This window comes from Culicoides brevitarsis, chromosome 2 (assembly GCF_036172545.1).
Source record: "Culicoides brevitarsis isolate CSIRO-B50_1 chromosome 2, AGI_CSIRO_Cbre_v1, whole genome shotgun sequence".
In the NCBI taxonomy this organism is placed as follows: Eukaryota; Metazoa; Arthropoda; class Insecta; order Diptera; family Ceratopogonidae; genus Culicoides; species Culicoides brevitarsis.
The window spans coordinates 42,607,331-42,631,078 of NC_087086.1; the positions used below are offsets into that span (position 1 = coordinate 42,607,331).

Below are 23,748 nucleotides of genomic sequence, written 5' to 3' on the forward strand. Positions count from 1 at the left end.
CTACCAAATTTTTATGTTAAAAAAATAGATGTATACTTAGAACGTTTTTAAAAAACATTTGTAAATGATACTTTAAGCAAATACAAGAACTCCAATCATTTTTATACTCGCTTTTTTCACTCATCATTTTAACAATGAAAAAGCAGTTTTAAAAATTTAATTCAATTTTGTTCTTATCAGTATCAAAATATTGATTCTATAACATATTGACGATGACAATAACATCAACATAATTTTAAATTAATAAAAAAAAAGTTTAAAAGAGATTATATAAATATATGAACATTTTAACAATAAAAGAAAATGTAATTTTATATATAAACTATACAAAACTAAAGTATTAAGAGAAAATTATTTTTTAAGTTATTTTTTAGTAATTGGCTTTTAATTTTCTTATTCTTTCTTAATACAAGCGCAATGTCTCGGAAAACTTTAAAATGACAAAAATATAAAAATAACCAAGATTTAGATGAACTTATTGAAACTTCTATACTTATAAAATAAATAAATTGAATTAGGTTAAAAAATAAAATGTGAGAAAATCATAAATAAAGAAGGTAGAAAAGGATGAGCTAGAATAGATCAAAATAAATTGAAAATATGGTTTTAAATAATCAAAGTTTAGAGAGTATAAATATTTATATATATATTAGAAAACCAGAAAAGACTATTTCAATTAACTTACTTATAATGATAAAAAAAAATATTTAAAAATGAAACAAAATATAGGTATGATATGATAATAAAGTATGTATGAAAAGAATTGTTAAAACTATGACGAATAAATAAATTGATAAAAAATAAAGGAAGAGTCATATCAAAAAATAGATTTGTGTTTTACCTTTCGAAACTTGGGCTAATTGAAACATTTGTAAGGGAATATTTTTTTTATAATATTTGTATATATTATTGACTTTATTACAGATATTCTTCAATAGATTTTATTTTATAATAATACAATATATTTTCGATAAATTTTGTTCAATCAATAAATTTTTACACCTTTTGTTTCTTCGAATTATTATATTTAATTATGGTAAATTTTATGCAATATACAACAACAAGAATGAATAATTTTCCTTCTAAATATTATTATTGTTTTATTTCCATATTGTTTATGCTTTATTATATTATTATACAAATAACAACACTATTTAGACATAATATTTTTTTTTTCATTTCAAATAAACGATAAAACAAAACATGGTTGGCAATCAGACATAAATAATGGCGAGATATATTAACCAAGCACCGTTGTGTTTTATGTCTCATATGTCACACATGAAGCTTTGCTATAACAAATTTCTAACATTATATTTATTTATTACGATTCTTTGCGCCTTTAAAATGGTCAGTTGATGTTTATTAAGTAATTAATTTTCCAATTAAAACTCTTTGCATTTCTAATATTTGATTTTAATCTTCACACAATTAGTTAAGGAAACGAAACTATATTTTAGGATAGGATTCAACGATAATTTTTTCAACATTTTCTTTTATTTGTCTTAAGTTTTATTTATTACGAACGCATATTTCTTGCACTAAAATTGGAATTTTTTATTTGTTTAACGTGTATTTTGTGCTTACAAAGCCTTTGAGTCAATCATGTCAACATTTAGTTTGTAGAACACATAAGCATAATACTCGTTTTGACCAAAACCAAGTCCCGGAATATCAACATTCTATAAAAAAAATGAAAATAAAATTTTTCTCAAAAAGGTTTATGAAGAAACTTACATCACTCATGCCCGCAGATCCAGATGCTGAACCATCCAGATGACCATAGAGTTGATTCAAAACATCTCTCAATCTTTTTATGCTCTTCTTATTTGGATGGATGAGGATTGCTTGAAAATTGACTGGCAATCCATATCTAAAAAATTTAAATATTTTAATACAATGAACAAAAGATATGTAGAATGGAACAAACCTCAATACTGATTCAACGAACACTCGTAATGCTTTTAGATGAATCCAAGCACAGAACGCTTCGCTAAAGTTCACTTTCAACCATCTAACTAAAGGACCCTGAATACAAAAATAAACAAAGGTCAGAAAAACATCAAAAAATTAATGTTTTCAACTTACAAATTGCTTTTTCTTGTCTGTAACAAGTTTTGTGATTTCATTTTTGCCAGCTGCCAATTCTTCTTCGTTGTATACGAAATCTCGAACGACAAATTTCTTTTCACGAGCATGTAATTTGAACTCTTCAGCTACCTTTTTGAATAAAGTGACATTAAACAGTGCATAATCCTGATCTTGAGTTATGAACTGTGATGAGCGTGGAACAATCATATCAGTAATTTTCTCGTAATTGGCTTGCCAATCATTGATGTTTGCTCTAAAACGATAGTTCACATGATCAATTTAGAATTTTTTACTCAACTGAAATAAATTACATACCTTGGTACAATAACTAACAATGTTGTCAAATATTCCGAGTCCAAAATAAAGTGCTCTTTTTTGACCAAATCAGCTAAATTGCGAGTCAAAAGACTTCCCCTGTAAAAAAAACATATTTGTAAATTAAAAGTTTGTTACAAACTAACTACAAAACTTACGTTTGTTTTTTCTCCAAATTTTGCAAATTGCCTTTCAAACTGTTGTAAGCAGCAGATTTTGTCTTCAAATCAGACTCAATTTGACCTGTTTGCTTCGAAATAATGTCAGCAATATTACGCAAAGATTGTTTTGTAGGATACTTTGCCATGTCCCATTGGAATCTTGTGATGTAAGTTGCAAGATCAGCTGTAATACAGAAAAATCAAAGGTTTTAGTATATTCAAATTGTGTAAAATTAAGATGTGTAATATCACATTTATGTATATAGTGAAAATCCATCAAAAATTCAGGACAAACCTTATTTTTTTTTCTAAAAAGCAAAAATAATTCAAAGCTTTGAAAATAAAAAAAAAATAAACGATAAAACACTTCACATGCGGAAAACATAGCAGGTTATGGTCTAGTCTTTGAACTAACACATAATTTTGTAATAACGATATTTATTTGTTTTTGAACAACGATTGAATTGCCGATTGTTTCGTCGAGTGTATAAGCGTGAAAGAAAGGATTTAAGCACAAGACGTCTCTTAAAGATGTGTAAAGTTCAAAAGTAAGAAAAGTATCATATTGATTTAAAAGAGATAGAAAGAGAATTAAACAATTAAAGAGAAACGGACACAAAAGTGTGATTTCTGTTCGACTTTTTGTGATGTGTGCGATAAACACTTGTATATTAAACACCAATATGCTGGGTCAGGTAACAGTTTGTGCTAACCTGAGCTGATTCCCAGTCTCGAAAAATCCTCTTCTGTTTTGCGTTTACGTTTCGAAGAGGTTTTTCTCCGTTTATGCAACGATTCGTGATGATGATTATGATGTGAATATTGTTGAAATTGTTGTTGTTGTACTTTTATCACAGGCGACTTATTATTGCATACCCCATCAATGTTATCAGACATTGCTTCTTCACAACCAGATAGTTCATAATCAAAATTTAAGGGCACTTTTGCCAAAGTTGGCGATGGAACATAACAAGGACTCGATCGTCCTTGACTACTTCCGCAACAACTACTTACAGGCGAGGAACGACGCGTGGATGAAAGACTTCTTGATTTGCAAAAACATTTTTTAGACAAAAAAAATACATTTTAAAATGGGTCTTTCAGTTCTCATCAAATTGTCGAAATTATAAGAAACTTAAAAAGTGCAATCTAACGCGCGTAAAACTTTTATTCACCTGTTTGTCTGACAATAAGTAGGCCAAATTTCGCTCGAATCACTCACTTCAGGTATTTGTTCGTTACTTGAACTAATCACGTGCATAAGCTCATCTTGTTCTAAACTATTGTTAGTATTGTTAGGAGTAACTATATTATTGCTGTTGTCACAACTTTCTTGTGGTAGTTCATTTGAGTCACAACAAATTGACGAACATGAGCCTTCATAACTGCTCAATTTGTTTGCTTCTGTGGGAGTTTGACTCGCAGATGATGATTGGGGACCATTTTCATCCATTGTTATGTTTGTGCCTTTTTTTTAGTACAGTTAACAGAATCATTTTTATTTACAATTAAACTTTCATAAAAACAAAAAAATATAAAAATTAAACAAAAATGTTTGTTTTTAGATGAAACTCATAGGGATAAAGACCAGACCAAAACCTTTTAACGCATTTGAACAGCGTATGTCATCATTGAAATGGAATAAGTCAACAAATAAAAATAAGTATTTAAGCTCGTGTGTCGTTCAAAAATCCTGACTATGTGTGGCAATGTTTGAAATGGCAAAAGATCATGCGTTTATTTTTGTTAAATTACAAATTAAGCAAACTAAAAATGAGTTATCATGGGTTGCTATATTTCCTATCAACACAATTTCACACAAACGCTTCCCTCAAAATGTTTCATTGACTTGAAAATAATTCTATACAATTATCTCCATTAAGTACTGTGACATCAATGTCCAAAGCAATATCCATAAATATACACTTCTCGCCGCAAAAAAACTTTAGTTTAACGGGAAAAAAATTGCTGTACAGTGCATCGTTGAACATCACGGAAAATAAATAATCACCGGTAGCAAGCCATTTTCGCAGCAGCAATATACAAATAATGAAATTAAGCCAATACAGTATGGATAAGATCAATGAAAACATCAGTATATCGCGTCATTAGTATTGAAACAGTCACATCAAGAGGTTGATGTGAGTTTTAAATTCTGAAATGGCGAAAAAGAGTTTGATCTTTTTCGTGATTTCTTCAACAATTTACATTAGTTTTGCCTTACCAACTATTGTTAAGAAGGATTTGCGTGTACAAGACAGCGAGAAATTTAACTATACAGAACTTGCATTTAGAATTCAAGAACGACTTAATAAGGAAACTGATCCATGTGATGACTTTTATGAGTTCGCTTGCGGCGGATTGCTCAATAAAGTTGAAATACCCGACGATTTAGATGAAATAGGAATGGTTGGAGCAATTGAAGAAGATACACGATATCAGTTACGAGATGTTTTGAATCAAACAATGAAGGATGACGACATTGCGCCTTTTAGATTGGCAAAGAGATTCTTTAAAACGTGCTTGGATGAAGGTTTGTAAATCTTTTTTTTTTATCTCTATGCAATTGAAAAAATGAATCAGAGACATATGAAGGTTAATCGTACATATGTTTGTTTCATGCTTGGATGCATTTAGTAAGTGTACGCAATCGGCAATTACCCGGCGTTTTTATGAACAATTGATGAATAATTCATTGACAATTTTCATTCACAGAATCAATTGAAGATTTGGGAGCAAAGCCTCTTATTGAACTGATTGGAAAGAACAAATGGCCTCTTTCGAAACTCGATAAACAAGATCTTCCGGATCTACATGAATTGATTAAAAATGGAAAAGATTCAGGAATTCTCTCTTATGCCCTCATATCTGTGTCTGTTGACACGAATTTGGATAACTCATCTGAATTCATTCTGTACATTGACCAACACGATTCGTATCTTTCACAGGAAATTTATTTGGATGGCATTTCTGATCCTGTAATGGTTGCTTATCAAAATTTCATTGAACAAATTATGCGAAAAGTTGATCGTAACGTCGAAAATCCCGAAAAACTTGCAAAGGAAATTGTTGAATTTGAAATCGAACTTGCTCGTATAGCCGAAAGACGAGAAGATCGACGAGATTTGAATTCGCTCGACAATCACATGACTTTGGGAGAGCTCAACGGCAATTTCTCGTACATCAAATGGATAGAATACATAAATGTAATTCTTCCCAAAGGAAAACCCGGCGTAACGAAGGAAGAACATGTAATTGTTGGCGATGTCAAATATTTTGAAAAGTTGGGAGATTTGCTTCAAACAACACCAAAGTACGTCATTTACAATTACATCCAATGGTCAATTATTGCCGAAACGTTAACGTTGTTAAGTAAAGACTTTCGTACAGCCATCGCTAACTTAGATAAAGTTCTGTATGGAACGAGCGCTGAAAGTTTGAGATGGGATGAATGTATTGCCCTATCGATGGAAATGATGCCGAGTATTGTTGGAGCAATGTATATTCGTGAATATTTTACAGATGAATCTCGCAAAACTGTAACTGAGATGTTGGAAAATATTGTACAAGAATTTAAAGAATTACTCAAAGACGTTGATTGGATGGATATCAAAACCAAGAAAACAGCATTAGAGAAAATTGACAAATTAAATTATTTTGTCGGATATGCGGATGAATTGGCAAATCTAACACTTTTAGAACATTATTATCGAGATCTTTGTGTTTCAGAAGACTTGTCGTTCTTTGACATGACCCTCGCAATAAGTAAATTTAGTCTCGATGAAGCTTTCAGCTTTTTGTATGAGAAAACAGTGCAAAGAAGCGATTGGAGATTTATTCAGTCGCCTGCAACAGTAAATGCCTTTTATTTGTCATCGCATAACCATATTGAAATTTTAGCTGCTATCCTTCAGAACGAGATTTTCTCGTTGGATCGTCCTGCATTTTTAAATTATGCAGCATTGGGACATGTAATTGGGCATGAAATTACACATGCTTTGGATGATATGGGAAGACAATTTGATTCAACAGGAAATTTGAAAAATTGGTGGCATAATGAAACACTCGAGAAGTATGTGCAAAGAGCAAAATGTTTTGTGAATCAATATTCCAAATATACGGTTGATAGTCAACATGTTGATGGCATTAACAGTTTAGGAGAAAATATCGCCGACAATGGAGGATTCAAAGTTGCTTATAGAACATATAAGAAAATTGTGAAAGATGATATTGAACAAGAATTACGAGATGCAGGATTCAAATATACAAGAGATCAACTTTTTTGGATTGCAGGAGCACAAACTTGGTGCACAAAAAGAAGAAAAGGTAAAAAAAAAATTAAATTTTTATGAATTCAAAAAAATATATAAAAATTTTTTGTAGAATCTATACACATTATGATGGAAACAGGAGATCATCCTTTGGAGCAATTTCGAGTTATTGGTTCTTTGAGCAACAATAAGGATTTCAACAAAGATTTTAATTGCCCTATTGGATCAAGAATGAATCCTAAAACTAAATGTGAAATATGGTAGTCACATAAATATAATAAAGAGAACACTTTAATGACATTCGAGAGCTTTTTGAATTAAAATTTTCTAAAAACTGACGAGATTTTCATACATTCGACAAACTATAGCAACCCATATCTCATTTACTACGTTAAAACGAAATATTTAAAAAAAGATTGTCTCTACTCACTGTTGTTTGCTAACAAGTTCTCCTGTAACTTGTCTCGATTGTCTTCCAAGACTTCACCCAAATACGCTGACAACTTACGACAAACTTGTTCAACATACGCATCAAGCTTTCCCAAATCATCTGATAAACCAACAAGTTGATCTAATGTTCCGACCTAAAATAATATTTCAAATTTGTTATATATTTGTGAAATTATATCTTTCCGATGCTTACCTTGAGATCCGGGATATGAAACTTGAAGTTTTCGCACAAATTATTCTGTTTGCTTGTCACGTTATTCATCGTTTCCCATGTTTGTTGGCACGTCTTGTCACCGGGAGCCGAAATCAACCAATATTCAGTCATGTTGATGAGCGTTGGATCTTTCGATTATATCTAAAAGAGGACTTGAAAAAAATTACAAGGTTTCATATGAATATTTAATAACGATAGAATTTTAAAGAAGGATCTGTCAAGGACAAAGTTAATTGCTCGTATTTCATTTTAATTCAATTCCTTTTGATTACTTCAAGTGTTTAATTATCTCAGTTTTGACTTGTTTTTCGAAATATAAAGCAATATTATCGCAAAAACAAACTATCTGCTTTAAAAAAAAAAACAACAAATTCAATTTTTCTGTTCACATGACTTGGTCATCCGAAAGAAATTTCATAGAACAAAAACTTTTTATAAATTTGTTTCACTTTGTCATCGCCTTTTAGACGAATATCCTTGTAATCTGTTAGTGTTTAAGATACAAAACAACAATGTCTTACCAATGAGACAAAGTGTAGTTGAAAAATCTAAATTTTTATTGGGGAAAATCCAAATTTTCACTTAGATTTTTACTACGCGAGACGAAAATTGATTGATTGTTGTTTTCACGTGACAGCCAACGTTAGCCCAATGCACAAGAAATCCATTTTCGACAATCCCAACATGCAACAAATTGTTCCATAAACGTACCCTGTTGACCTGTACAGCCTGTGAAGCTGTCATTTATCAAATACGTTCGTCTCAACCAATTTTTGATCCGAGTTTCAAGTTTATTGTACAAGTCGAGTTTTGATTCAAAACATTTCTTCAGTTGAAGAAATTTTTTGAAAGTAAGATTTTTCATGAATTATGAAAATTAAAAATTTTACTCGACAGTTGTTATTTTTTTTGTCCAAATGTCAAAATAAAACTTATTTTTCGCTCATTTTTAAAATTTAAAAAAAAAATATTTTCAAAGGCAAAATTTTTACGTTAAAAAATTAAAATTTTGAACATTTTTGAAGGAAATTGAATTTTTTAATAATTTTTTTTTTTTCTTAAAAGGACTTGAAAACTTTCCCTTTTAGCTATACAGAAAGTCTATCCTGATTAAAATTACATGAATTTGGTGTTGTCGCACGATCATCAATGATACAAGTATAAATAAAATTCCTAACTGTAAATTTCGCTCAATGAACGAAAGAAATCAAACATACTGAAAATTTCTCGTTTCAACCAAAACACAAAAGGTAGTAGTAGACTGTAGGGCAGAGAGAAAGAGAAAGAAATAAAATTTAGTAAGATAAATAAACGAACAAGAGGTAAACATCGATGAAAAAGATGAAATTAAAGAAGACTTGACTCACCTTGACAAATAAGACGAAAAAAATCGGGTAAAAGTCATTACCAAACAAAACTGGTTCGCATGGGATTCTCTTTTCTTTTCGAGTGTCTGATTCAAAATGCTTTTATTACTTTGAGAAAATTTTTGACTTTAAGATGAATGAATTACGAAATCTCTTTGTCGACAAATAAAGGCGTGAATTATTCAAGAGTAAACTATTGTCATTAAAATTGTTTGTCATGTAAAAAGGTGTCACATGCTAAAAAGCTAAAATGTATTTAAAGAAAAAATGTGACGCACTATTTTTACTCTAATTGAATGATTAGTATGTTTAACCTTTGAACATCAGGACATGAAATATGAATGTAAAAATGAGTAAAATGAAGCCGCAATATAAAAAAAACAAGCGTTTATTAACAATTCCATATAAAACTTTTTTATTCGATATTTAAATAATATCTATCAATTTACTAACTATCTACCATTAAATAAGAATAAAGTTAAAACATGTAGTATAGGAGTTTGCTAACCAAAAGAAGAGGTTATTACCGAAACAGACAAAAAATTTAGTTCTCCATATTCCAATTTTTTAATATTATCTCTATCCTTTTTAACATTTTTAAAAAAATTAAATTATGACCTTTCTCTATCAGTATTTGAGTTACTGAGCTTGCGTTTAAGCAGTTGATGCTAAGCTTTTGGCACACGTTCGTAAACACGTCGATGCTTGTCGTCAACTGATTTTAAGTAATATGTACCCGGAAACAGAACAGAAATATCTCCGCTTGGTTCATAAGGAGCTGCGTGATTGTTTTTCTCCCGAATCTCCATGAGCCGTGTAAACTCTGAGGGATCAACTTTCATGCGACTTTCGAGCAAAGGTTTTACGTACGACAAATGATTGATGAGAGGACCCAATTTGGCGGGATCTTGCGTGATTGAAATTGAGTACATAGACGATGCAAGTCCTGATCCATACGAGAAGACTCCAACAGTTTTTCCGAGTAAATATTCCGTGCTGTGCGAAACTAAGAGAGATACGAGTCCCGAATAGACTGACGGTGTGTACATGTTTCCTACTTGATTTGCCAAAAGAAGTGATGGTTTTGTTTTTTCCTCATACACTGCGTTGTATGCCGTGAGAAAAGCTTTTTCAACGTCGCGATCGAAATAGGTATTTTCGAGTTGAACATCCTTGAATTGATCCAGTTGCGGGAAGACTTGAGAGCGTTGTTCCTTGTCTAACAAGACGTAATCGTTGAGCCCGATACGAGCGAGAGATTTTTGCACTAATTTACAGTAGGGCGTATGAAAAATGAGGGCATCAAAGTTTTCGAGACCATTTTTCAGGGCATTCGGGTACTTTTTGCTGTATTTTTCGCGATAAAGTTGATAACATTTATCGAGGGCACTTAAGTAGCATTGGATGGAAAGTTTTCCATCGACTGTCGGATACTCTGAACTCAAGTCAGGCTTGTAAAAGTCATATGCGTGCTTCATGAACGACGCTCGAACACTTCTGTCGATTATTAAAGGCGCATTAGGTCCTACAAGCATGGCAATTGCTCCTGCGCCTCCAGTTGGGCGTGCAGATCCTTTTGCGTAAACGGCAATATCTCCGCAAACAACTAATGCCAACCGCTTATCCCAACTTGATGATTCGACCCAATTGATGGCATTGAATAAAGCTGCTGTTCCTCCGTAACACGCATTTGTCGTGTCAATACCTTCCAAATCTGTTACGCCATGCGGCTCAAATAATTGCATCAACACAGATTTCACACTTTTGGATTTGTCGACAATCGTTTCTGTGCCTACTTCAAGTCTCCCAATTTCATTTGGCGATACTCCATATCTCTCGAGCAAATTATGCACGACACTCAAACACAACGAATTGATGTCTTGTCGATCCGAGCAAAATCCCATTCGACTTTGTCCAAGCCCGATAGTGTATTTGCCTGCAGATACTCCATCGAAGACCTCGAGTTCGGTTTGGTCAACAAACTGTGAGGGAAACAATACCTCAATTGCTAAGATTCCAACGTTTTCAGGCCACATTTTATTTCTCTTTGCACGAATTTCAGTCAATCAATCTTCTTTCACGCCGTTTCTATGAATGAATTTGAATAAGAAAGAAAAAGAAGTTTCACTTAACAGTTTCTCTTCGTGTACACGTTAACTTAAATACTATATGAAGGTATATGGCAAAATGTGTATGATGAGGCAGGAACGACAACACAAGAAAAAGAGAAAAATATATATTGTCACAAAAGGGCTCTCAGTTGCTTATGTATTCAATATCTCCGATAGTTTACAAATTTTTTTTATTTAGGTCAATATTCGGTAATGAAATACATTCCTGCCTACTCCATGCACATATATGCCCTATACTGAATATATTCTTACGGTAACACACACGATTATGAATAATCAAAATTGCACTTCGTTTCTTCATAAAATGTTCATGTACGGAAGAAATTTCACTGACTGTGTTCTGGATTTTGTTCAATTCATCACAAAAGTACGACTTAATTTACGTTTTTTCGTATTGCACAATCAACTTGACACTTTTTACGAGCTTTTTCTATGTCTCACGTCTCTTTTTACTTTTACCTAATTGCCGTAAATTGAGCAGGAACTTTTTATTTTGTCATTACATAAATTAAAATTTTCACTTGTTGTTATGTGTCTCAGAAGATGTTTCCTCCAAATTTTGCTTCGATTGTCACGGATATACAATGTTTGCCGAAAAATAAAGATAATCAAACTGTTGTAACTTGAAATTAGCGAAAAAAAGGAACCGTGTTAAATGAAACTGGAGGATAAAACTAAACCTTATGTGATTTTTTATTGATCAAACCCGAAACACATGCATTGATGCGAAAACACATTCAGAACTGATTCGTTTTCACGATATTGCATCATTCTGTTACAAATTTGTTAAAATTTTAAAATATATTTTGAAAAATAACTGACAACTACCGTTATTTTGTCGTTGCTAAATTTGTAACTCGTGTTCGTTAATTTTAATTAAATTATTAATATTTTGTTAATTGCATCTAACAAAAATTATAAGAAACGTTTGGAAATCGGAAATATTTCTCATTATTAGGGTTGCCAGATTCAGATTTTGTGTTTCAAGTATTATTGTGAAAATATTTTCTAAATTGATTTATTAATTAATATTTCTGTTAATAGACTAAATTTTAATTAATTTCTCTTATTAAGTTGCCTAAATACATTATACATTTACAAATTTTGCATTTTTGCTATGACGAGAAAATAAATTTTTCAAAAATTTTAGCCGTTAAATTTATTGTATGTAATACAAGTTGGTATTTCAATAGTTGTCTTGTGACTCACAGTACAAAGTTGTTATCATTGGAAACCTCTGTGACGATAATGGGTTAAATTCGAGCTATCATCTGATTTCGGTACGTGACACGAAGAAGCTTCTATAGCTATTTCTCATACAGAAGTCAGCATGCGCATTTGTTTTCGTTCATGAGATTTGTTTTTCTGAAATTTCTTGTTATTTACTACAACTGCTACTCATTAAATATTTCAGGTTTATTTACGATCATAAAAAACGACTCATCTCTAAATTATCCAATTTATTCATGTGTGTGTGTGTCACTGCGTTTGTGGGTAGAAAATACTTCGGAATCATTATCAGTCATATCAAACCTACAACTATCATTCAGTTATATAGTTTCGCTGTATAATCTCGATCATGTAGCAACACAAACTGTAGCAACAATAGAAGTCAAAATTACAGAACAAAAGTATGCAACGTTTGTTTTCCATTCAAGTCGCGGGTAAGTATCTATCTTTCTGCTACGTAATAGCCATTTCGTACTATGTACCGTGTCTATTTACCTACTACATATACCTTTGTTTTTGTGTAGCGAAACCATCAGCAGAGTCTATGGAAGAAGCGTCACATACAAGTGTCGACGATCAACGCGTAAATTTGTTAGGGGAATGTTGTTCCTCATTGCTGGATCAAAACACTTTTAGTTTGTTTCGTTCTGTTCAGCTAACTGCACGTGTTACTCTTGCACCGTTCTCGTACTTTTTTGTCTTTTTGGAAGTTTACTCAAAATAAATTAAAGTTTAAAATAACAAATAAATAATAAAGTTTGTAAATAAAGAAAAAAAATATTACCGTGTAATTACAAAATTCTTGCAATTGCGAGGTAAGGTGATAAAAAATACGGAATTTCCTTCGTCTCGTCAAAGTGTACCTATATAATAAAACGTAACGGCAATGTTTGTGCGATAATGCTAAATAAATAACGAAATTAGTGACTGACTGGAAAACAAAACCATTTGTCAGAACTATTTGGCTTGTTTATGTCATCTTCGACGAGAAAGAGAAAGTGATGATAAGAAAATAAACAAGAATCGTTTATCCAGTGAAGCGATCTTTGATTAGTGCGCGACAACGCTTTTGATGCCCATTGGCAAGAGGAGCTTTTCTGCGTTTGTCCAACACACAGCAATAAATCAGTTGGTAAGTCAAGCGTTGTAATCATTGACATTTATTTTTTATCATCTGCAAAGTTTTAAACAGACTTTTCTGTCACAGCAATAAATATATGAACGAAAAAAAATTTGTTAGAGACAGGTTTTACTTTTTTTCTGTACTATATCGCGAATCAGTAACCAGAGAGATAAATAAACGAGACAGCTTGTCAACTGCGATTGTGATGGCATGCGGAAAATGCAAGCTCTTTGACCTATTCGTCAATTTTGACAGATTTATTTCCGAGCTCAACAAACAGGGATGTTCAAAACGTGAAAAAATTCTCGATTACCTATTGTTTCGTGCAACGTTTTCGCTACATCCCCGTCTACTTTAATTCTTTTATCAATGGACTTGCAATAAATGCAATCATTTACTTCTTGATACTTTGTCTTATTTTTTGTGTATCAACAATAAGTATGTCATTGTCAAGGCAATCACTCCGCGACTGTCGAACCAACAATATTTACTCATCATACAAGTCAGACACGTTCGCAAAGTGTTTGTTTTATGAATTCATTATCAAACCCGAAAATAAACAAAAATAATAATAATATGTAATAAGAGTACCTACATGTAAAATGTGTGAATTTTTGAATTTAAAAAAGTCCCTTGACGCAACCAAAGCAAATTGTGCTTTAATCTTTAATCAAATAACCTGCAGCAATGATAATTTGAAAAGATTGAAACAAAAATAAAAATTGTTGGTAGGTAAATATAAATCGTTGGATGATAACAAAGTAAGGATAAGACGAAATACTTTAAAAACTGATAAGACGTATTGATATTCTGGGAAAGTGTCGTTAAGTATGAATTACAATCTTTATCTTCAATTGTTAAATACTGAAATATCAAATTGCCAATTGTAGCTGAGATTGGAAGCGAAACAAGTTGATGATTTCAATTAGGATATTCCTTTATTTACTCATTAGCATACGCGTATCGATACTTTGTTCGCTTATTTCAACAAACATGGTACAGTGCAAAGCTGCACTTTAGCTAAAAATATCTTTCCCTATAAACAAGTGTCTTCGTCATTATTATCATCGATATTATTATTATGGTAGTTGTTGCTCCAATCCATTGTACTCCGTGTGTGTGTTGTGCAAACAGAACCGCATATTCGAACCAAGAGATCAATGAAATATAATATAATAACAATAATCATTCTGCTTGCGACTCGGAACCACAGAGAATTCGTATTCTATGAAATATTTATATCATAAATATGTGAAGGGTAATAAAGCATGTCAGATTTTAGCATTCGATTGTGGCTGCATGTGTCTTTCTCTTCCTCTCTTTTGGTTTTAATTAATTTGGTTATTTCGTGAATGGCACAAATACATTCTAATTGAGTTGGGACGCAAAATTTATCGACAAAAGCTGACGCAAAGTCTCCGATTGTTAAACAAAAGTATCAAACATCACTTTTCTAAGAGGATTTCAGCAATTACGACGTTGAGTAACGTAGTTGAATAATAACTAAAGCAATTTGGTAGTCATGCGAAACATTTTTTATTTTCCTGCCTGTAAGCGTACAAAACAATAACAAGTGAAATCAAAGATAAAAAATATTAAAGCACGTGCAATCCATTTTTTATAAAAGACTGTATTTTATTGCAGTTAAAAAAGGACTGAGATACGGAAATTTTCCTCTTCTATTAAAAATGGTTTTTAATTGAAAATTCACAACCCTATTTTATGCATTTTTTTATTTTTCTCAAAACAACTGCTCGAATTAATGGTATAATTTGATTATTTTACAGATGACAACGCAATGCATTTATCATTTGCAGAAAAAGCTCTATTACCTTTTTTCAACGTTTAACTAAAAAAAAAATTAATTAATGGAAACTTGTCGAGCCCGGAGATATAATTACAACAACAAACAAATAAACAAATTTTCCCTCACTCACTCATTCATCGGATAAATGAATTAAAATTGAAATGGATTATAATCAACCTATACACTTGTTATGAGTGTAAATATAGTAAAAGCCTTTAGTATTATTATCGGAAAAGTGCATATAAAACAAGGAATTTTCAAAAGCGGATAAACTTTTTAAATGGAAACTGATTGGTTTGGTGTTTGTTTTTGGTTTGTTTCAAACAATTTGTGTGTAAAAAAGGCAAATCAATGTTTGCTTGGTTACCAGTCGTCTCCATTGACCTCGTAATTTAAACATGTTAGACATAAATAATTGACACCCATTTGCGATGACATGAGACTAAATAATATTTGTATTATGTACAAAGGCCAAAACGATAATAAAGACAGACAAGATATTCGCTTGTCTCAATCACAAATACTTTCTATTAAGTGAAATGACGTATGAAAAATCGCGCAATTATCTGATCAGCTTTTGTTTAAAATCACACCAATTTTTGTCACGTTTGCACTTTGCTTTTCGCAATGGACCCAAACAATTGTCGCAAAAAGTAGATATGGGTACGTAACGAAAAGAGACACAAATAGTAACGACATTTGGTTTCCTTTCTAAGTTTTTCTTGTATTATTCATTTAAAAAGGGATTCAATCCTTGCCAATGGCGTGCAATATACGCAGTAGATAATCGCCATAAAATTTATTACCAAACTTTTTATAAATGTAGAAGAAAACAAAGAATTATATTGCGTTTAAAAAATTCAATTAAACAAGGGGTGAAGATTTTTTCATGTAAAGCTTGACATATTCATCCCTTCATTTTACGCGTGAATTTCTTGTCTTCTCAAATTAACAGTAAAGGTCATTTTAATTTTAAGTTAACATTTTTATTTAACTTCTAATTAAGTATATATGATTCGATTTAGCAGGTTTTTTCAATTTAGACATTTTTATAAAAAAAAAACAAATTTTGAAAACTATTTTTCACAGACAACGTAATTATCGTAATTGAATAAAATGTCAGGCCAAAAACAATTATCGAAAACTATTTCAAACACTATTAATAGATTTTGCACTTTGTCACTTTGTTTTCCATGCACATTTTTTCATTATTATTTATCTTTGGCAGCCTCTGTGTTTGTGTTTTCACGAGTTTTGCACGATACTCTGCACCATTCAATGCATTAGCGAGATTTATTTTTTCTTCCATTTTTCGCAGTTCTTAAATTTAAGTAGGTAAACACAAAATTTTATCTTTATTTTGTCACTTATACGGCTCTTACGTCGTCGCACACGAGATTTTAGTAAAGTATATTTTATATTGCGCTGAAAGTCATATAAACTTTTTTAAATTCTGACAACATGAGATGGCATCGATTTGTTAGCTTTCCTATAAAAAAATACAAAATAAAATTAACAGCCATAGTATTAAAGAAACGGTATATAAAAAGTAAACTCTGGCTTATTTTAACGATTATAGATAAGACAGTTTTATAAAACGAGGAATAAATTAGGATGAAGTATTTTTAAAGTGAATTTTTTTTATTTAAATACAAATATTTAAATTTCTCAAAAAAAAAAAATTATGAAAATTTTTTGTATTATAAAATTATTTTAATTATTTTTTGATATACATTTTTTTCATTGAAAGATTTTTTTACTGCAAAAGTGTTAATAAACTGATCATTTTTTTAATTAAATAAATAAACACAAAGAAAATAAATTTCGTCAATTTCCTTCGAAGTATAATTTTTGCAAGCTTCTGAAAATGACATTTTATCTTTAATCAAGTGTGTAATAAAATTCAGTGTTGAAATCAGAACAACGTTTTTCGAGTGTAATGAAAAGTTTTTTGTATCAAGATTGCTTCAGCGATTCTGATCTAAATTATTACCACAACAAGAACAGGAGATTGAAAGTTGTAACAACAAGACTTTTTCATGAATCATCTGCATATTCTGCGTTTCATGTTGTATCCTTAAAATTGAGAAAAAGATAAATAGAACCGACGTTAAAAACAGATATACATGAGAAAAAAATCATCAAAAGATGCTTTTGACGGCAGACAAAATAAATTTGTTCACTATACATATATTTTAAAGGTTTTTTTTTTCATTGCAATAAAAATAGAATATGAAACTATCGATTTTTAATAAAACAAAATATACGTGCTTATCAAAGTTCGACTTACCTGACGTCTCCTCTTAATTCACTTTTCAATCGATCAACTAATGATAACAAAATAATTGGACAGGAAAATGACTTTTATACATCTATTGGTAAAATTAAAAGACTTACGAATTGAAAAATCAGATGAGATTTTCATTGTCTGAACTAACGTGTGAAGTACTTACTTTATATGATACCATTGTATAACGTCAATTTCTTCCTTATTTTTTTTCAGAAAAAGAGAGGAAAAATCATAAAATAAAGCTGTTTTCACGGAAACATTTACGTCGTTCAACACAAAAGCGTTTCTTGAAGCTTAATGAGATGCAATAAAAGACAATAATTCTGTTTGTTTTGAAAAAGTTATTTTTTTAATCTCGACAATAATACACAAACAATACAAGAACAAAGGAAAGAAGGAACTGTGATAATATTTAAAAAGTTTTAAAAATTTGTTTGTACATGATGACAATAAATAATAATTACTAAAAACAAAACAAAATAATTCAAAGACATATTTTTGATATCGAAAAAAATAACAATAAAGAAGAAAATTGCCAAAAAAAATACGCAGCATGGATCGTTCAAGCACCCCTGAAGTCGTTGTACATGACAGCAAATCTACAGACTTAATAAAGCCAACGTCACCCACGAGTGAAAAGGCTCCTGGCGGGGCATCCCAAGGTTAGTATAAGTTTCAATTGGAAAAAGGAAATAGAAGAAGAAAATCGTGATAATGGAGAAATAGTGAAGAATCTGTGATTAAACAAAAGAAAAACAAAAAATCAAGTTTAAATGAGTTCTTTTAAAAAAACAGAAAGTTCTTCATAACATCTTAACCACGTAGAAAACATTTTTAAAGTAATACAAACAAAAGATTTCACTGTGCTTTAACACTTTTCTCCTTTCAATGATTAAATTATACGATTTTTCATAACTTTTCATCATTTATCACTGAATGTCTCGTGAGAAAACTTTTATTTTTATATCTTTTTAGAAAAATTTTACAAGTGTTATTTCAAAATTAATTTTGATAAGAAAAGTAAAATTTAACATCAGTACAGATATTACTCTAAACGAACAGTGAAAATTAATATCATTTAAAAAATATAATTTATTGCCCAAAATTTTGACAATAATGGGTCAGTTGAGCAATAAATTACTTTTATTCGTACATCTTCATGAAAGTTCTTCATTTTTTCTTCCTTTTACAGGCGAATACAAAGTTTACAAACGCCGATGGATCGTTCTGGGGCTTTTTGTTTTGTACAGTGCCTCGAATGCACTCCAATGGATTCAATATTCCATAATTGCAAACGTTGTGCAGCGATATTACAACATCTCAAGCACTTGGGTAGATTGGACCAGCATGATTTACATGATTCTCTACATTCCGTTAATCTTTCCCGGTAGTTGGTTACTTGATAAATTGGTGAGTTAATTAAAAAGTGTGTTGTTCATGCAATTTTAAACATTTATCACTCGCGTGGACATCATATAGTTCCGTGTTTTTCTCGCAACTACACGGGAAATTGTTTTAGAGATGGGAGGAAAGCACTCATGCAATAAATTTTCTTTCGTTTTGTGCTATCTCAACAATTTTCACTTGACTTCTTAGCCTTTCGATGGCGTGTATGCGCGAGATATGTTCTTTCTTTCACGCGAATGTAACATTTTGCACGATGATAACAAATTAGGTCGATCAACATCTGTTAAAAAGGTAGATGGGAAATGTGTTCCCAATAAATATCCCAAAATGTAAAATTATATTTCTGTTCATCTCATTTCAAAATGAGTGAAAAGGAACTTTTCTTTTGATTTTTAAACAGACAAACACAAAATGTTGAAGAAAACAAAGGCCTGTGTGCATTGTGTGTTGAACTACTTTAAATTTCATTTAAATTGCGTTTTCCAATATGTTAAAATGTAGAAGGAACTGAAAATTGAAAAAGTTTTTTTTTTGTTTTTTACATTTTATATGAAATAAATTTAAACTGCACACATTTCAAACATGTAAAAGAGGGAAGTGAATATTTGGCGCATATTTTCTGTTGTTGTTGTTGTTGATTTTTATATTGTATTAATGAAAAAGGCAAAAATAAATCAAATTACTTTACGACTATGCCAACGGAAATTCCTTTTTAATAATTCAAAGGGACAAAAATGGGTCTTCAAGAAATGTTTGACTCCAAGAAAATTTCAGAACAGATGGTCAATTAAATAAGGATTTTATCATTTTATAGAGACAGCATCGTCGGCAAAACTTTGGGAGACCAATTTCATAACAAATATCAGGAAACACGAAAAACGCAAGTTAGCACAAACTGCAAAGGAGAACAAGAGAACTGAAAATTACACATAAATTGTCTCAAATAATGTTTTATTTCGTACAAATTACAGTCTTTCTCTCTCTGTGACAAGTAAACTTTTCATATTTTACGTCTGTGCTATTTGTCTCTTTGCAATATTTATGTGTGTTTGTGTGCTTTCGTATGTTAATTTAAAATTATTTAACGTGAATAATGTGATATTAAAACACACGACAATGTTGAAGTATTATTGCCTTCAAATTGCTCGTTTCTGTCTCTGTCTCTTTTTTCGTGCATTGTTTTAACGGGGAAGTAAAATGTCTGGGTGCCGACAAATGTGAGGATATTTGCCAAATTTACCGAAAGGAAATTACCTGATCTCCATCTCTGCCTTTTCTCTCTAAATTTTGTTACTATATCATTTCAAATGTGTGAAGGTTACTCTCTTTCTCTTTTTTTTTGCTCTGAACGGAATTTTGCAAACGCAAATTACAAGTTTTTATTTTTTGCTTTCCTTACAATTTATTAAATAATACCTTAAAGTTAAATTGAATGTCAAGATAAACATTATTATATGCGTTCTCTCTGTTTTTCTGAGTTTCCATGTTCATGTTGTTGCTGCTTCCTCAAAACACATAGAAAAAGAATTCAATGAACATTCGTAATAAATTTAAAATAATAAAAAGCACGTGAAGTACCTGCTTTATCATCTTTCTCTATGTGTTAATGTATGTATGCTTGCATAGAAAAAAAAGTTTTATGATTAAATGTTATGAGCTGTAATTTGTTAAATTAAGTTGAAATATAATCCCCATTTATTTCACACAACTGTTCTAAAGCGTGTTGTATTCTATTTTTTATTGCTTGTTAAAAAAAATAATTTGAATAATTGACCGATGACAACTTGATGAATGTGTATTGAGATTTCTTTTTTATGGTGAAAGTCGAGCTTAATTTCGAATATGATTGAATTGCTGCAAAAAAATACTTAAATTGTTTGTAGAAAAAAATTAAATAAAAAAGAGAATAACAATTAATTTCCTTTGGGATTCATTCTTATAGGGCCTTCGTATTATTGCAATATCTGGTGCATTCGGGACATGTTTAGGCGCATGGATTAAAACGTTCTCTGTCAGTCCAGATTTATTCTATGTTGGCTTTATTGGGCACTCAATAGTTGCTGCTTCGCAGGTACGTACATAGAAAACTAATTGAGAAGGATTAGCTTTTTGACTTTCATTCTTTTACATCCTCATTCTTTTAGGTTTTTATTTTATCTCTGCCTGCACGCGTCGCTGCTGTATGGTTTGGTCCGAGTCAAGTGTCATCTGCCTGTAGTCTTGGCGTTTTCGGTAATCAATTAGGCGTTGCCATGGGATTTCTCATACCTCCGATGTTAGTTAAAAATCACGATGATCTCGATTTGGTTGGCGCTGACCTAAAATTTATGTTTTATCTTGTGGCTGGATTCACAACAGTATTGTTAGTTTTAATAATTTTATGTAAGTTTTCATTCTGGTTTCCGGTTTGGCACAAGAAACAATAGGCGAAAAATTTTCCTTGATAATTTGAATATTTTTTTTTGTGGTTTTTACAGTCTTTCAAGCAGCACCGCCAACACCCCCATCAGGCGCTCAACTGAGCAAAGATTCAGAAGGCGGCGTACAGTCTGGTTCGTTCCTGCAATCGTTAAAGCGATTATTACTTAATCACAACTACATCTTGCTTCTAATATCGTATGGCATGAATGTTGGAGTATTTTACGCTATTTCGACATTATTAAATCAAGTAAGTTTTCATTAATCATTACTTTGAGGGAGCTTTTTGATGTAAAAAAAGGGTTCAGTAGAGTGAAAAACATTTTTTAAATGTCTAAAAGCACCCTAAAAGATCATTTAAAATATGCCTTTGATACCTTTAAATCTATTGAAACAGATTTTTTTTCACGATTTCAAAAAAATGTGTCATGTCATTCACTAATCGACAAACTTTTCTATTTTTTACATAATCTTTCAATTGCACAGATTGTTCTATTTCATTATCCGGGCGCAGAAGAAGATGCTGGAAGAATTGGGCTTTGTATTGTCGTTGCTGGAATGCTTGGATCTGTTTGCTGTGGCATTGTTCTCGATAAGACACATCGCTTCAAGTAAGTTGGATTACATAAAAAAAAAACGAAAATCATGATGAATCAATAAATTTAATTGATTCCGTTTCCTTTTTTTCCTTCATCGCCAATTTAACAGAGAAACCACGCTCGCCGTTTATGTGTTCACAGCAATTGGAATGTGGATTTACACATTTACATTGTCAATAGGCCATATTGCGGTTGTTTATGTCACTTCATCATTGTTGGGGTAAATATAATTGTCACATTTTTTCTCTTTCTCTGTTCGGTTTTATTTTTTTTTTCAATTGTTGCTACCGTTCTATATGTATTATTTTAGCCTTAAATGAATATTTCATTTCGGTATATATCACAGAGAAAGAGAGAAAAAATTTGAATTGCAAATTATAATTGAATGAATTTTCTACAATCGTTTCGTGTCTCACAAATCGTAAATACGCACGAAATCAAGTTAAATTGAGTCGTTAATGTCATGATGGAAAATTCATTGCTTTGACCTCGATTTAAACCAATCACGAGCGTCATTCCTTAAATATCTTCTTCCTTCATTAATGCAGATTCTTCATGACGGGATATCTACCTGTTGGCTTTGAGTTTGCTGCGGAGCTCACATATCCGGAGCCTGAAGGAACTTCAGCAGGTCTTCTAAATGCAGCTGCTCAAGTTTTTGGAATTCTCAGCACGATGTTGTATTCAGAAATTTTATATCATTGGAACGATATCGCAGCAAACGTTACAATGGCAGTACTTTTGGTTGCGGGAGCAATTGTAACGCTTGTAATAAAATCAGATTTACGTCGACAGGCAGCTCACGCTAAATAAGAGGTGAGGTTTCTGTCAAATAAAATGTTGATATTTTTAAACAGATGATTTAGAATACAAATTGAATTAAAAACATTGACAGAAAGTGTTGTGAAAAAGTTGTTGATTATTCATTATCTTTTTAATTTTAATACCAAAATACATATTTTCGTACAAAATAGTAAAGTTAAGTTTTAAAAAATCCATTTAGAGAACACTATAGTATTATTGTTGTTAGTATCTATAAAAAATTCTTTGACTCTCTTTTTTTCCCCGAAAACTGAAAATTCTCTAAAACATGTCAAGACAATACAAATACTACTTCTACTTCAATATCTTTCTCAAAATCACTTGTTACTGCATGCACTCTTATTGTTAAATATTATACGAAAGATTCCAAAATACCAGAAAATGTCACCCGAAAGCTTTATATTGTACTGAATGTTTTAGATACCTTCTTGTATTAAAAAATAAAAAAAAGAAAAGCTAACAGCTTATGAAAGTTCTTTTAAAGCAAACATAGTAGTATATATATTTAGATGTAAAGAAAATATTGTTATGTGTGCCAAAAAAGTTAAAAAAAAAATAACAAAAATATAGCTCATAAAAACTTTTTCCTGAAAGAAATTAGCAAGTTACGATACAAATAAAGACAGTTTTAGTCTTACAAGAGATACTATATCAGAACAAACAATGAAAGTTTGACAATAAATCAGTGTATTTCAAAAAAAGAAGAAATTAAGATTTTACAGAGGAAAGAAAGGACACCTAATATAATTTGGGTTTCAAATTTGTTTAGTTTTTTTAATGAAAATGTTTCACATGATGTATTTTTAAAGGTTCAAAGTCTTAAGAATGACTTTATTTGAATATGTGATATTTGTTAGTATAACATACAACAAATGTTTTCAACAACTGTCTTTGTCAGGTGTGAAACAACCTGTACGATTTTCATTTTTTGTCTCCATAAAGTTGTCGGAAACACGACATTTTATCATCAATTTTCATAAAAAAATGAACTTGAACATATTCAGAATTTTTTTTTTGTATGAAAAAAAAATTATATAAATTTATCTGCGAA

At 31.0% G+C, this 23,748-nt stretch overlaps 4 protein-coding genes across 7 annotated transcripts; 2 read left to right on the top strand and 2 right to left on the bottom strand.

Moving 5' to 3' along the window:
* Positions 1-921: 921 nt before the first annotated feature.
* Positions 922-8,154, bottom strand: LOC134832931 (V-type proton ATPase subunit C). 2 transcript variants are annotated; one of them, XM_063847167.1, is made up of 9 exons: positions 8,024-8,154; positions 7,482-7,654; positions 7,269-7,422; positions 2,565-2,751; positions 2,407-2,505; positions 2,089-2,344; positions 1,931-2,028; positions 1,738-1,873; positions 922-1,682 (listed from the first exon to the last, which is right to left on the bottom strand). In XM_063847167.1, exons 2-9 carry the CDS (start codon positions 7,611-7,613, stop codon positions 1,584-1,586), a joined length of 1,161 nt encoding a protein of 386 aa, XP_063703237.1. In that variant the 5' UTR covers positions 7,614-7,654; positions 8,024-8,154; the 3' UTR covers positions 922-1,583. The 2 variants fall into 2 exon arrangements, with proteins under 2 accessions (XP_063703237.1, XP_063703238.1); XM_063847168.1 differs by having other exon boundaries at positions 7,482-7,643; positions 8,024-8,136.
* LOC134832930 (neprilysin-2-like) lies at positions 3,420-7,254 on the top strand. Its single transcript, XM_063847166.1, has 3 exons — positions 3,420-5,100; positions 5,283-6,893; positions 6,951-7,254. Exons 1-3 carry the CDS (start codon positions 4,728-4,730, stop codon positions 7,100-7,102), a joined length of 2,136 nt encoding a protein of 711 aa, XP_063703236.1. The 5' UTR covers positions 3,420-4,727; the 3' UTR covers positions 7,103-7,254.
* Positions 8,155-9,262: 1,108 nt separating the features above from the next.
* On the bottom strand, positions 9,263-11,716 carry LOC134830481 (hydroxymethylglutaryl-CoA synthase 1). The gene is made up of 2 exons (XM_063843984.1): positions 11,254-11,716; positions 9,263-10,957 (listed from the first exon to the last, which is right to left on the bottom strand). The coding sequence occupies exon 2, from the start codon at positions 10,903-10,905 to the stop codon at positions 9,538-9,540; it is 1,368 nt and encodes a 455-aa protein (XP_063700054.1). The 5' UTR covers positions 10,906-10,957; positions 11,254-11,716; the 3' UTR covers positions 9,263-9,537.
* Positions 11,717-12,269: 553 nt separating this feature from the next.
* LOC134829649 (heme transporter FLVCR2) lies at positions 12,270-23,479 on the top strand. 3 transcript variants are annotated; one of them, XM_063842840.1, is made up of 11 exons: positions 12,270-12,281; positions 12,416-12,665; positions 12,756-13,363; positions 17,665-18,113; positions 18,644-18,861; positions 20,801-20,929; positions 21,003-21,240; positions 21,336-21,526; positions 21,763-21,887; positions 21,985-22,095; positions 22,424-23,479. In XM_063842840.1, exons 4-11 carry the CDS (start codon positions 18,005-18,007, stop codon positions 22,686-22,688), a joined length of 1,386 nt encoding a protein of 461 aa, XP_063698910.1. In that variant the 5' UTR covers positions 12,270-12,281; positions 12,416-12,665; positions 12,756-13,363; positions 17,665-18,004; the 3' UTR covers positions 22,689-23,479. The 3 variants fall into 3 exon arrangements, with proteins under 3 accessions (XP_063698910.1, XP_063698912.1, XP_063698911.1); XM_063842842.1 differs by having other exon boundaries at positions 12,756-13,046; XM_063842841.1 differs by lacking the exon at positions 12,270-12,281 and having other exon boundaries at positions 12,380-12,665.
* The last annotated feature ends 269 nt before the right edge of the window (positions 23,480-23,748 follow it).